Below are 14,446 nucleotides of genomic sequence, written 5' to 3'. Positions count from 1 at the left end.
CGGTCATTTGGAAAATTTTGGTTCACTGAGTTAAGGAGATGTTCCAGATGTTGACGTATTTCATTATGTAAAAAACCCCAAACCAGAAAAACTGCATTTGTTAATGTCTCCAGTGACCTTATCAGAAGAGCTTTGAAGTAATGGAATGTTGCCAAGTTCATCATGGTTGATACAACTTTTACAAAATTTTGATTTTTTTTTTTTTTTTTTTTGAAAGTACAGATGTCTTTGGCAACAAATACTGTCAGTGTTTTGTCTGGAATTGATGGCCATGTTTCATTCACCTTGGAGCACATTGGTCCTTCAGACCCTGCTGCCTGGACCACCATGCCCTTTGGTCAGTTGTTGGTTCCACGTGATAGCTGGCCACTCCCAATAGCTGCCCAAGTGCTTTTCCTTAAAAAACAAAAACTGTCATACCTCGGTGTGCAACAGATCAATGCTTTAGGCATATTTTCCATTTCATCACAAAGAATATTGAAAATAAATGTATTCAAGGACCAAGATTTTAAAATTAACATTTACTGTGTCATCAAGGACATTTTAGAACTCTTTTTAAGTTTATGTATTTGAGAGAGAGCAAGAGGGGGAGGGGGCAGAGGGAGAGAGGGAGAGAGAGAGTCCCAGCAGGCTCTGAGCTGTCAGCACAGAGTCCAATGCAGGGCTGGAACTCACAAAACAGATCATGACCTGACCTGAAACCAAGAGTTGGACGCTTAACTGACTGAGCCACAAGGCACCCCATCAAGGACATTTTGAAGTGACATCAGTGTTCCTGGTTGGTTGAAGGATTGCTGACTGCTGCTTTAGTTTGGTGTTGCTGGAAAGGCCCCAGCGGTTTGTCCTGCCATAGTTTTTGCACCATCGGTGTGAACATCAGTATAGCGGAAAGACAAGCGGTGGCTGTTGGTGTTGTCCTGAAAATAGTTTTGACCACAGGGATTACCTGCAAGTCTTCCAAAGGCCCCCAGGGGTCCATAGACCTTACGTGGAGAACCTGTGATAGGGGCGTGAGTGGGAGGAAACGGGTTCTCCTCTAACTAAGACTGGCTGGAAAACCAGGGGAGAGTCAAACCTGGGAATGACTTTGGTGTCTGTCAGAGGGTACATTTCAAGGGTTTTGACCGGCTGTATGTGGGGGGTGGAGCAGTCTGTGAGCACTCAAGGAAAGGCTCCGTTAGCAGCACGGGGCCACATGTGACAAAGGGTTAAAAAACAGATGACAGCCTCAGTCATTTCAGTTGGTTGAATAGAAATTTGATTTGTGGAAGAGTTGGAAGACGCTGTGGAACTTTCTCAGTTTTTAAAAGTAACATTAACTAAAAGATTTGCCCAGAACCTTCTGGGACTTTGACCCTGAGTTGCAGCCATCTTTGCTCCTAGCCGTGCCAGAAGTGCTAGAGGAAATGAGAGCATGACTGATGACTGTTTGTTGTCTGCCAGGCGGACCAGCAGCTGGTGAAGAAAGGGAGGAGCAAGGTTGGGGACATGCTGGAAAAGGCGGCTGAGTTGTTGATGAGCTGTTTCCGCGTCTGCGCCAGCGACACGTGAGTACACGCGCCCCCTCCCAGCAGCACGCGACGCCCCTTCCTGTCCTTGGTCAGCCGTCGACACTTGTCTTCTGGGTGTCTGTGGTCACCCCACAGCATTACCGTCTCTTGTTTTAGATGGTCACTGTTGTGTAAAGGAAATGAGGGAGGAGAAGAAAACAGCCTTTGACCTCTGCCATGTGCCGCGTTGCCAGAACCCTTTCCTCTGTCCCGGGGTCTGACTGCACCCGGCCCGTTTCCTACACGAGGTCCCGCACCAGCACGTTGCTCCGAGTGCTGGTCTGCTGGCACCGAATTCTCTAAACTCTCATTTTTCTGCACTGTCTTCACCTTCCTTTCTGCTGGGTGGAGAATTCCGGATGGACCGTGTTTTCTGTTGGCGCGTTAGCACGTCCGTCCTCCCGTTTTCTGTGTTCCTGGTTCTCAGCACACACCTCCGGCCTCTGGCAGCGTCATCTCTCCACCGTGTCTCTTGCCACTAGACTCTGCTGCCCTGCATGTCGCCGTATTTCTCTTATTCGGGGTTCGTTGAGCTTCTCAGGTCTGGAAACGAATGTGTTTTATTAGATTCTTAGAGCTGGGATTTTTCCTCTTTGTGTGTCTCCTCTGGGATGCCTGTGGGAGGCGTGTTCTGCCACGGGCACTGGTGCTGCTGGTTTTCCATCTTGTCCTCCCTCTCTGGCCTTCGGTGCAGGTGATTTGTATTGACCTCTTTCGAGTTGACTGATCTCGTCTGCCGTTATTTATTTTTTAATCCTAGGCTTTCTATCCGATTCTGCTTTAGAGTTTACATTTCCCTCCTGAAACCCCATCTCTTCCCCCATTATAAAATCGCTTGATTCTGTAAAAAAAAAAAAACTTGATTGGAAGTTGTAATGGAAAGGAAGATTGGAAATTGTAATGGAAAGGAAGAAGTTTTCCATACTTACGTAAACATACAAAACTATTGTTCACGGAAAGTGTCCCAGCTTCTCTTCTCTTACCCCTGTCCCCACCAGCCCCACCTGACAATGTTCCAGCCAGAGCTGGATGTCAGTGGCCACTCCGTGAGCCGGGGCCCTCCCCAAGGGGTCGCGGGTGCCCGCCTGTCCTCCCGCTCTGCTCTTCTGTCAGTGGTGGCCTCCGACATGGCCTCAGACAGGAGGCTCTGCTTCTGTGGCTTTCGCGACAGACCGCACTCTTGTCCTTGCACTCCCCATTGGTCCTTACATGGACGGGGACGCTTGTGGCCGAGGCTGAGGGAGTCCACTGCACTGCTGTCATGCCGTGGCCCCCGTGCCCAGGGAGTGTTCAGTCTGGGTTTGTTGTGGGATAAGTGGCTTTTCTGGTGTGTCACCCGAAACACGGTAACCTGAGGAAAAACAGAGAAACTGGACTTCATCAGAGTTAGAAACTTCTACGCTTCAAAGGATGCCATCAAAAAAGTGCACAACAACCGTAGAACACAAAAAACATATTTGCAAATGATGTGACTGACAGCGTGTGTCCAGGATGTGTGAAAACTGCACAGGTCGACAGGAAAGAGGTAAAAACCTGCCTTACTTGGGCGAAGGTCTGAATAGGTACTCTGCAAAGGAGGGAGCCAAACGGCCAGGAAACCCTCGCAAAGATGCTCAACATCTTCGGTCACCAAGGAGACGTGAATGAAAACCACTGCGGGCAAGGTGCGGGCACCGCTGCTTGAGAGAAACCCTGTGACCCCCCTTCCCCCCGGGCTGCTTTCCGCGTGTCTCTGGAAGAGGTCCTTGCCTTTAGTCCAGACGGGCCCAGGTGGGGTGCTGAGAAGAGTGCTCAGCCATGATGCCTAGCACCTGCTCCTCCTGCTCCTTCCAGAGCGGTGTTCACCTTGCGCTCCAAGGTGGCCGGGGCTGCATTGTCCCCACTTCACAGACGACGTGAAACCCACGGAGAGAGGGTTCTTTGTTCAGGTCCTGTCCCTGGCTGGTGACGGGAGTCATGGGGGAGACCCTGCACCTGGCTGGTGACAGTCATGAAGGAGCTGGCTGTTGTCACAAAACAGGACTTTGATACTTAAACACCGACCGTATTTTTACGTTGAGCATTCTGATATGGGCACGCCCTGGTCTTAGGGAGTGATTTCTATTTCTCTGGCTTGTGAACAGCCTGCCAGTCTCCATCTGAGTTTGCAGGCAGCTGGCCACTGGCACCATGGAGTGAGCGCACAGCTGCGCCTGGAAGAACCATTGCGGCCTACGGACTCGTGGGAGACACAACTCTGGATTGTGTTCCAACCCTGTATCGTGAAATGAGGCGTTTGGCCGTGTTGACGGAACTTTACAGTGAAAATACCTGTACACCCGCCACTTGCTCTGCAGATGGGTATCTACCCTTCTGTGCATCTAGCACTTTGCCTTTGTTTTTTGTTTCTGGTGCATTCCAAAGGTGGCCTGTCCCTCAGTGACTTGTTTAAATACTGCGGTTTCTCTTGTGCTTTGAGGTAAAATTTACCCACAGTGACTCCCACGGATCTTGACTGTATTTGGATAAGTCATCACCCGTGTGTGACCCAAACCCCCTGGAGGTCCAGGACACTGTCGTCGCCCATCCCCTTCCCAGGCAGACCCTCCCCACGGTGCCTACACAGCATGTGCTGCGTCTTGCTCTGTTTGTGGTTTGTCCACGTCGTTGTGGATTTCTGTAGTTCACCGTGTTGTCAGGATAAGCAAGAACACGTCCCTTGTCCACAGTGCGTTACCCAACACACGTGATGCGTACTCCGTAGCCTGTTAGGTCAGACTTCTGCTTTATGTTGTTTTATTTCATGGGCGAGGCTGGAGCGGTGTTTTTATCTCAAAGTACTAATTTTGTTTAGGTAGATTGTCTTTGTGACTAATAAATAAAACCCTTGTTTTCCATGTAACTAAACAACAGTTGTCTTCCCACAGTCGGGCTGGCATCGAGGACTCTAAGAAGTGGGGGATGCTGTTCTTGGTGAACCAGCTATTCAAGATCTACTTTAAGGTGTGCTTCCCTGGGGGCGCTTGCTTTCTGCCCGTCTCCCTGGGCACCGGCGTCCCTGGGGTCGCTGGGGGATGACCCTCACGTAACTGGACTCACGGTCGAGTCTGTGGTGCACCTGCTGGGGGCGGGGACTGCAGCAAGTGTTTTGTGTGTGTCGTACCGTTTCAGCCTCTGCCTCATGAGGCGAGGGCTGCACCTCCAGGGAAAGCAGGGCACCAATGCCCCAAGCGGTGTGCCTGGCGTGGGGGGACTGGGCTTGCACGGGAGGGGTTCACCCCAGCCTTCTCTGCTGCAGTAATTAGCTGCAGAGCAGGGGGTGCCTGGATGGGTAAAGAGGCCCTTCCTGCCGCGTGGGCTTGGCCAGTGACCCCTCTGCGGCCCCTCTGTGGCAGCCCTCCAGCCTGGGGTAATCTGCCACGCAGCTGGCATTTCAGTTCTTATTACTAAATAGGCATTTTTAACCATGTAGTTCCTGCTCCGAGGAGGTGTGTATGTGGTGGGGGGAAGCTGGTGTTGGTTCTGCCATGTCCTCAGTAACCCTGGGGCTGGCTGTAACCCTGAGGGCAAGACTGTAACCTCGGGGGCAGGACCGTAACCCCAGGGGAGGGGCTGTAACTCCAGGGGTGGGGCTGTCGCAGATAAACAAGCTGCACTTGTGCAAGCCCCTCATCAGAGCCATCGACAGCTCCAACCTGAAGGACGACTACAGCACCGCCCAGAGGGTGACGTTCAGGTACTACGTCGGGCGCAAGGCCATGTTCGACAGTGACTTCAAGCAAGGTTTGTTCGTCTTCGTTTCCAGGGTTCTAAAGATGCGGGGCTCTGGGCGGCGGCAACAGTTGTGGCACCTTACTAGCATGTAAGGTGGAATCTGCTGTAAGCCTCATCCAGGCTGTGTGTGTGTGTGCGTGTGCATGTGTGCACGTGTGCTTGCGTGTGTGTGTGTGTGTGTGTGTGCGCGCGCGCGCGCAGCTGTGGGCACCAAAGTTGTTACTGAAAGGAAAGCCTGTCCTGGTCTGTGGAGCCCCTGCCAGAGTCTCAGTCGCTGTGGGCGTCTCTCTTATGTGATGTCATTGAAACACCACAGTCCTTCCTGTTGGACGTGAGGGATTGCCCCCCCCACCCCCCCCCCCTTTTTTTGGGCCCTGTTGTGGTCGGGGGGGCCGGGGGGCCTCCGGTGGACCCCCCGGGGGCCGGGTCCCCCCCCCCCCCCCCCCCCCCCACCCTGTGTACTGTCGCCACTTCAGTGCTTGCCAGAGCCGAGCTTTCTCGAAACCATGTCACTGTTCGTTTCTCGTGAGTTTTCTCGACAACACGAAGCCAGGTTTTTCTCTTAAACTTTGTGATTAGCTGGCGTGTGGCGGCTCCCCGTGGTCTCCTGTGTTGTATCCAGACTAGACCTTTTAAACCCATGTCTTCAGCGGCTGTGTGCACATGGAGCGACGTGACTAAAAGTGCTTTCTCTCCGTGCGTTAGAGCTGTGTAGTCTGATAACGAAAGCAACTGTGCTGTCCTGGCGACTGCTCTGGTTTTGTTCCGTAGGCTCATGCAGACCAGCTGTCCAGGGCTTTGGAACGTGGCCCTCCTGGGTTGTTCCCCTACCTCGTGTTAGTCCCTTAAAATGCGGAGCATAAGAATAGAAGCTTTTACGTCGTATTCTTTTGAGGGTTCTTAAGGTACCACTCTAGTTTTCCCCCGAATTTGAGTACCAAGCACAGCAAACAGCCTTCACTGTCAGCCGTAGGTGCTTCCAGTTGCTGAGACTGTGGTTCTATCGGGGCTGGGGGGGTGGGGTGGGGTTCCGACCTCTCCCACGTTGTCGGTGTCCCTGCAGCCGAGGAGTACCTGTCCTTTGCCTTCGAGCACTGCCACCGCTCGAGTCAGAAGAACAAACGGATGATTCTCATCTATTTACTCCCAGTGAAAATGCTGCTGGTAAGTGATGCCACTCCGCTCTTGTAGACCCTGTTTATCGGAACTTGCCTGCAGGTGGCGCGTAGGTACTACCGTCTGAGCCCCATGTGAGTGCACCCCGGAATAGGGGACAATAAGCTTTGTGTGTGGCCTGAGCCATTTATCTCCACAGCTGACACTGTAGATCCTTCTAAAAAGGTTTTGTGCTTCCTTCCTCTTAAAAGTATCTAACTTAAAAGTTGAACATCTGTAAGACACAGTAAATGCGTGTTTATCTGTTTCCCCTAAAAATCTAAATTAATAGAAGCGGATTAAGAAAGAAAAACGTCATTCCAGCCTGTCTGTAGGTATCTCATTTGGTCACCCAAAGTTAATTAGAGACTTGAAAAGAAACAGCAAGTAACCGGCAAGTTTAATTGACTAAAACTTCCTCAAAGTGATAGAGCTTCCTTTCCTCCCGTTTAAAAATTTTAAAAAGTGATCAAAGCAGTACCCACGTGGTTAAAATGTAAATAGAGCAGGGTAGCTGATGGCCGAAAAGTGCCGTGTCCTACGTGCCCTGCCTGCTTCTGACCCTGCTTCCCAGAAGCCTGCAGTTGTAAATGGTTCAGCTGCCTCTCCTGGAAGACGTTTCTGAGTTCCCGGCTCTTAGTGTTTTCTTCAGCCGCTGCTTCCCCTCTAAGTTATAACCAGTGAGGGCATGAGAACGTCAAGGTCAGGTGCCAACTGAGAGGCAAGACTGCACTACTGCTCCCAGGGGCTCTGATGGCCAGACCCTTGTTAGCTCATCTGCCATCATGTTTATAGGCCTTGTTCCAGTACTTCAGAAGAAACTGTAAGAGGGGCGCCTGGATGGCTCAGTTGGTTAAAGGTCCGACTGGCTCAGGTCATGATCTTGCAGCTTGTGGGTTCAAGCCCTGTGTTGGGCTCTGCTGACAGCCTGGAGCCTGGAGCCTGCCTCCAGTTCTGTGTCTGCCTCTCTCTCTGCCCCTCCCCCTCCCCCGCTTGTGCTCTGTCTCTCTCTCTCTCTCTCAAGATAAATAAACATCATAATAAAAAGAAACTCAGAAACACAGGTTGCAAGTTTTCAAAAGGTGGTGATTCCTTCATATGAATTTTGTCAAAGATCAACTCTGTTGAGAACGAAACGGTGTTATTCTGGACAACTGGTGCTTTGTCTTAGGGTCATATGCCGACCATCGAGCTGTTGAGAAAGTATCACCTCATGCAGTTTGCCGAAGTGACCAAAGCTGTCAGGTATCTAACCTTTTCCACTTGGGCCCTTTTAAAATATGACATCAGCTAAAAATCTGTCGCGTGGCCTGTGAGAGCTCATTGCTCCTTGACGCGCTCTCGTCCTTGGCTCCGGTTTTTGTGACCACGTTTGCGCATTTGTCCCTCACACGCAGCGAAGGCAATCTTCTGCTGTTGAACGAGGCTCTGACGAAGCACGAGACCTTCTTTATCCGCTGTGGCATTTTCCTTATCCTTGAGAAGCTGAAGATCATCACCTACAGGAATCTCTTCAAGAAAGTGTAAGCTAAGTATTTTCTTTTTAACAAGTTTAGGTTTTAGTGTGACTCCCGCCTGGCTGGGCTGTGGAGGTTTCTGACCGCCTGTGTGGACGAGGCCCCAGCCCTGCCCTGTGCTCTTGTGGAATGAGAGCAGACTTCTGCGGCCACTCAGAGAGCACGGCCACCTGCGGGCATGGGTACCAGTGCTCAGGGTCGAGGGCCCCACATTTTGTCACATGACCAGCTGACCCAAACCCTGCCCCGCTCCCATTTGTCAGGTAGTTGAATTCTGTATCTGTTTCCGCTCACAGCTGTGGGGGCCACCTGTCCTCGACTGCGGAGGACACTGTTCACTGTCAGGGGTGCCCTGGTTTCAGAGACCGCCTCCATTCAGTGAGATGTCCCATACATGTGAGAAGTGATTCTCGCGTGTCTCCCAGGTGGTTTGTCAGGAGACATTTGCCCTCCCGACTCGGAGCGTCAGCTGCCACCAGTGCCCCAGCCATTGGTAACCCGCGTGGACCCCCACCTCCCTCCCCCAGGTACCTGCTGCTCAGAACACACCAGTTGTCTCTGGACGCTTTCCTGGTTGCCTTGAAGTTCATGCGAGTGGAGGACGTGGACATCGATGAGGTCCAGTGCATCCTGGCCAACCTGATCTACATGGTGAGTGAGCCGCGTCCCAGTGGGCTGGGCCTCGAACTTGGTGTTCGGGTGGAGCTGCGGGAAAGCCACTTAGTTTGTGAAGGCATTTTCTGACAGAACTGATTCCATCCTAGGGAATAACTGTGGTATTCAGAGGGGACGCGGGTGGGCGGACACAGTCTGGATTTCTCTGTTGTCCATACCATGTGTGTTTATTTGTTGTGTGCCCCGGGAGATCCAGCGGCTGCGATTGGAGTCGGCCGCTTATGCGCGGGGCTGAGTGGTGAATGCACCCACTCCTTGGCCCAGAACCACGAGCCAGCCCTCTCTCCCCTGCAGGGCCACATTAAAGGCTACATATCACATCAGCATCAGAAGCTGGTTGTTAGCAAGCAGAACCCGTTCCCCCCGCTGTCGACAGTGTGTTGAGTGCGTGCACGGTCCCGAGGACGGGAGGACGGCATGTTCCTTCAGTCACCGTTTGCGCAGATGAAATCCATCCTGTGCCAGGACCTCTGCCGCCAGGATCTCTGGGCTCGTTTCTCTGGGCTCGCAACTGAGGTCCACCATGCGGAGAGCGGGAGCTCCTTCAGAAAATGTGGACGGGCGAAGGGGCTCTGTGCCCCGCACAGCTCTGTTACCTCAGAGGTGCTGTTCCTAAAGGCACCTTTGTAAATTTTTACGTAACCCTTCCTCTGAAACAGCGTCCTGAGTTTATACGAATGGCGTGTCCTTTATTCTGTCTTCTGGGGGCACGTCTATTTTTATATGTTAAATTTGAACTTTGTATCTGATCAAAGTGGTTAATTTAAGGCTTCTTTATACAAAATGAATTTACTTTTTCCACATTTTACAGCCTGCCATGTTTTCAGAGTGTGCACATTTCCTCTGTTCGTGCAAAATTTACTAAAGAAAATGTCCTAAGTGCTTTCAGCTTGTCTTTGCGGTGTTACTGAGGGTAGAAGCTTAGAAGCTGCTTCAGAGAACGTGGTTCCCCTTATGGCACAGGCCACAGCTCAAGACTGACAGATTGGTCCTGCATCAGTCTCCCGCCTGGCGGGCCCCCTGGGCTCGGTGGGAGGTGTGCGCCTGCTCCCTGTGGCGCCAGCTGGCCCCATGGAGGTGGGTGACCGCTGGGCGTGCTTTGGCTCTGGGCTCTGGCTCCCAGTTCGAGTCCACATGGGCCTCACTGGTGGCTGCTCCAGCCTCCCGAGTCACATAGTGTCACCTGTGCCCTAGGCACATCCGGATCCCAGCTGAGGGACCCACGTGCCCTGGATGGTGTCTGCGGGTTGGAGCGTGTGCCGTGGATTTATGGCCAGCAGGTTCTTGACCTCCAGGCTGCCCTTTCCCCAGCCAGTCCCCTGAGCAGGAAAGTGTGGTCACTGGCAGGCCCATAATCCTCTTGCACTGGGGCCGCGCTGTCCCTTTCTCTCACGGCAGTGCGTGAGGAACAGCCACCTTCCGCTGCTCTGTGGGGCCACCCTGCAGCCGGGTGTAGAGCCGTGTGCTCACGGCCTGGATCTCACTCTGGGCTTTGTCAGCACCATGAGGCTCTCCCTCCAGCAGTGGACAGCGACCAGCGGAAATCCGGGATCGGCTGTTACTGGTAGCATGTGGTCGGTCCTGCTTGGCCACGGAGGAGACACACCTTGGGTGTCAGTGGCCTTCTCTTTGGACTTGGCTTGTGTGCACAGTGGGGCACTTCAGGGTTGTGGACACAGAGATCTTGTCCCTGCGGCTGGTCTGCATTGTGTCAGAGGAACAGACCTCACTTCTGCCCAAGTGGGGATGGGTCCCCTAATCCAAGTCCCTGCTTCTTGACTTGTGCTCGAGTGGCCTCTAGAACACTTTTTTTCATAATGTTTTTATTTATTTATGGGGTGCCTGGGTGGCTCAGTCGGTTAAGCATCTGACTTCGGCTCAGGTCATGATTTCACGATTCCTGGGTTCAAGCCCCGTGTCGGGCTCTATGCTGACAGCTCGGAGCCTGGAGCCTGCTTCGGATTCTGTGTCTCCCTCTCTCTGACCCTCTCCCTCTTGTGCTCTGTCTCTCTGTGTCTCTCTCTCTCTCCAAAAAAAAAAAAACCATTATAAATAAATAAATAAAAATAAATAAATAAATAAAAGTTTTTATTTAATCTCCACCCCCAACGTGGGGCTTGAACTCACAAGCCTGAGATCAAGAGCTCCACTGACTGAGCCAGCTGGGTGCCTCTAGAGCCCTTTCACTGAGCTGTGTGGGGGAAGGGCAGTCCTTTCGGTTTTCTGGCCCCCTGGTGTCTCCGCTGCAGGTCTACCAGCAGCGTCCTCTCTGACGAGCCCTGTTGTCACCCGGATGCTGTCGTGAGCGTTCACCCTGCTGATGCTGTGTTGGTGATAATTTCCAGGTAAGGTTTCCACTTAGCAGATCCAGGCATTTACATCTGTAGCCTCCTGACCTTACGGGGTTTGCAGATGACACAGGCCCTCAGCCAAGACTAAGGTTCACTCCTGCCCTGGTTCCCTGCTCCGGTCAGCGTGTGCTGCTCCGGCACCTTTAGTTTTGCCAGGGCCCTTCCTGGGCGAGATTGGCCCCCAGGACGTCTACTCTTGGGGTTGAGGTATAATGTCAGGAGCGAAGATACACTCGATGTGTTTGAGAATCCTAACGCTGAAAAGTCTGAACTAGGTTTCAACTCCTGGTATTTCACTCAAAAGTATTTGAATCAACTTAACATTTCTAATCCCTTTAAAAAGCGCTCTCTCTGGCGGACCACGTCCACCCTTGCGGTGGTGCCTGGGCGGTTAGAGCCGCGGCCACTGCGGCCATTGGTCTGGGGGCCGTTGGCCTGCGGCGGCTTCCAGCTCCCCCGGGGAGACCGGAGACAGGCCGGTTGCGCAGCTGAGGGGTTGTGTGGCTTCCGCGCGGGAGGGTGAAGAGATCAGCCTGTGGAAGGACATCGTGTCCGCCCCTTCGAGCTCCCTGGGGCCTGTGCTGTGTGCGCCATGGGGAAGACCAGTTTGGGGCCTCTGCTCGTGTGAGCTGCGTCTTCAGGAAGGCGGTGGTCCAATGGCCGCTGGGAGTCCGCCCTCCAGCCTTATCTCGGCCCTGCTTGGGGGGGCGCCGCTGTTACTCCACTCAGGATGGAGGCACCAGGGTGGCGACTGACCACTGAGGGGCAGAGCGGAGAGCGCGGCCTGAACCAGCGGCTCCTAGAACCGTCTGGGGCCCGCCCTGGGCGCAGCCTTGCCGAGGCCCGTGTCTGTCTCCTTCCTGCCGGTGCTCCTGAATTTTTCTCTGAGTGCCTCTGGACGGTGTTCCCCTTGGGTTCAGTGGCCTGTGGGGCCCCCACTCACATGCCCTGGGTGACCATAGCATGGCCACGGGGGACTGGGAGAAGCAGCCCCCCTGAGCAGGGGCTTCCCAGCTGTCCTTGCCAGTGCGAATAAGCATGGGTTTGGTCTGCCCCCGAGCCGTTGGGGGAAGTGGCGAGTTTGGCTCCAATCTCGGGCTCGTGGGAAGGACTGGGGAGGCGGGATGGGACAGGGAGCTAGGAAGGTCAACTCAGCCCACCCAGCACGTACTTGCTAAGCACTTCCACATGCCGGGGTCTGGCCGGGTGCTGGGAGCTGAGCAAGAAACCAGACAGGTCCTGGCCGCGGCTGGTGGTGCGGGGCCAGGACCTGCCGAGCCATCCCTCACAACGAACCAGGCAGAGCGAGGGGGCCGCAGAGACACCATGTCAGACACCCGGGGGGACCCAATGCCACGGCTGCAGGGCCAGCGAGAGTGTCCCCCTGAAGTGGCTCTCCCTCCGAGGTGCGAAGGGTGGGTAGGAGTCCTCTCAGGAGCTAGAGGCGTGGGAAGTGGGGGCATTTCAGACACAGGCAAAGGATGGCAGGGAGCAGCCTCGGGGTTCTTAGATCTGCCCTGGAGGGACGACAGTGGTGAAACAAGGCTCCAGGACGAGAGCCCCCGACCTGTAGCTGGGCTGCTGGTGTCAAGCGTGGCCGTGTGGCTATGTGTTGGCCATCAGGATGCAGACAGAATGGCCAGGCCGCAGCTCCCGGGAAACTTCTTGAAAGACAACTGGTGTGGCTGTTTCTTTGTCCCTTCCTCCATCCTTCTGCTGGGGATACAGGTGTGATGGCTGGAGCTCTGAGTGCCATTCTGGGACATGAGGTTGCAGGCCACTTGAGGGTGAGTGGTCACGGCTGGGGTATGCTCACCTTTCTTTCGTTTTCTTCCTTCGCACCTCTTGATTTCTTGCCATTGTGCCGGCACCGTGACGCATTTACTAAAAGGGACATACAGTGTCCATTTTCGGCTTTTATTAGAGGGTTTTCTGGCCACTCCTCTTATCCACAGCCCTTCCAGAATGAAATTCCACAAATCCCCTTTTGTTGCAGGTCCTGTGATAGTTTTGGGTTGTGTAAGATCGGACGCGGTGCCACAAACTGCCTGAGGTCCTGCGTAGGTCTCTCTTACAGACAACATGCTGATCAGCCCAACACGTGGGGGTGTGTGCTCCAAAGGTTCTGACCAGAGGTGGGGTGGGCCGTCGGGACCGTCGGAAGCCCCAGTGGTCAGAACAGTGTCCCGGCAGCACAATTAAAACATCAGAAGAGAGACCTTAAAATAATTTTAATGATACACATACCCAACCCAATAGATCCAAAATAATATGGTTTCAATGTGCCATCTTCATTTAAAAGTTACAAAGTTGGGTTTATGTCATTACTCCTGTGTGTGCACAGGGTGGGGGTGCTGAGGGAGAGCAGGGCAGCGAGGGGCTGGTGCGTGGGGCTGGTGGGGTGGCGGCGACTGTGGGGCAGGCTGTGGCTCCAGGAGGGCCCGGAGGGACGTCACCACTTCCCACGTGTGTCACCAGTGAGAGAAGCAGGAGGGCTCATCACGCCTAGCCCCGCCTGGCCCCTGGGCCTCTGGGGAAGGGCCGAGCCGGGTGGAGCAGAGGCCTGAGCACCACGCGGCCTGCCAGCCCACGGCCACCAGGGACAGGTCTGTAGACACGGGCCTGAGGACACGGGGCTGCTGAGAACGCCCCCAGCCTACAACACACACCACCTCACCGCATACAGTCAGTGTCAGTGTCTCCGCGCTGCTTCTCTTCCGTGTCCAAGGCACAGGGGGCTGAGGTGAGGTGTCGAGGACCCTGGAGCTGGGCGGGCCTCCCAGGAGTGAGGTCAGCAGGTCCCGTCCCAGGAAATGGGGACAGCTGGCATCCCGCAGGCGGCCGTGAGTAACAAGGCTCAGGGGCTCCCACATGGGCAGCTCTGGGCAGGGGACAGTCACCTGGAGCTCACCTTTCAGGTCCCTTGCACGGGGGGCACACAGGAGGGCAGGGGGCTGGTCAAGAGTCACAGCCTGGAGGAGAGCACATAAGGGGGTGTGTGATGGGGAGAGAAACCTGAGCCCAGTAAGCAGCCTCCGGGGGCTTGGAGTGACCCCAGGGCCACGGGCTGCCTGGGGCCCAGCACGGAGGCCAGTGTGGCAGGACGGGTCCCCGAGGCAGCGTGGCAAGCGTTTCTGTAAAGGCACAGAGTGGACCACAGCCTGGGGCTTCGAGCCAGGCAACCAGCGGACCCCGGGGGCGTTCTGTAAGAACCGAATGTGTCCTCAAACCCGAGACGCACTCAGCACCACGTGATGGGGGAAGTAGCAAGTTTGGTTTCAATCTCAGGCGCACGGGAAGGACTGGGGACACATGGTGCACTGTCAGCATCCTGGCTGCGGGGGCCTCACAGCCCATGCCACGCGGGCTCCCCATTACTGGCTCCCCTCATGTACTGACTCCTGTGGACGGTGTTGCTGGGGGAAGCCACCTGTCCTGTCTGTGA

The 14,446-nt window shown here is 54.4% G+C and overlaps 1 protein-coding gene across 7 annotated transcripts in view; it reads left to right on the top strand.

Annotated features, from left to right (window-relative positions):
• Positions 1–9,538, top strand: part of PCID2 (PCI domain containing 2) — a 129,106-nt gene extending 119,568 nt beyond the window's left edge. For 5 of the 7 annotated variants that reach the window (XM_049647259.1, XM_049647257.1, XM_049647260.1 and 2 more), the window contains 8 exons: positions 1,444–1,547; positions 4,457–4,532; positions 5,171–5,312; positions 6,367–6,467; positions 7,630–7,703; positions 7,856–7,981; positions 8,503–8,626; positions 8,945–9,538. In XM_049647259.1, coding sequence (XP_049503216.1) covers positions 1,444–1,547; positions 4,457–4,532; positions 5,171–5,312; positions 6,367–6,467; positions 7,630–7,703; positions 7,856–7,981; positions 8,503–8,626; positions 8,945–9,034 — 837 coding nt within the window. In that variant the 3' untranslated portion in view covers positions 9,035–9,538. The remainder of the gene's footprint in view (positions 1–1,443; positions 1,548–4,456; positions 4,533–5,170; positions 5,313–6,366; positions 6,468–7,629; positions 7,704–7,855; positions 7,982–8,502; positions 8,627–8,944) is intronic. The other 2 variants (XM_049647258.1, XM_049647264.1) reach the window with 2 other exon arrangements.
• Positions 9,539–14,446: the final 4,908 nt, after the last annotated feature.

The sequence above is a fragment of the Panthera uncia genome (assembly GCF_023721935.1).
Source record: "Panthera uncia isolate 11264 chromosome A1 unlocalized genomic scaffold, Puncia_PCG_1.0 HiC_scaffold_16, whole genome shotgun sequence".
Taxonomy (NCBI): Eukaryota; Metazoa; Chordata; class Mammalia; order Carnivora; family Felidae; genus Panthera; species Panthera uncia.
Note: the sequence above shows the minus strand (reverse complement) of the source record. Positions and strands in the feature narration are given on the sequence as shown.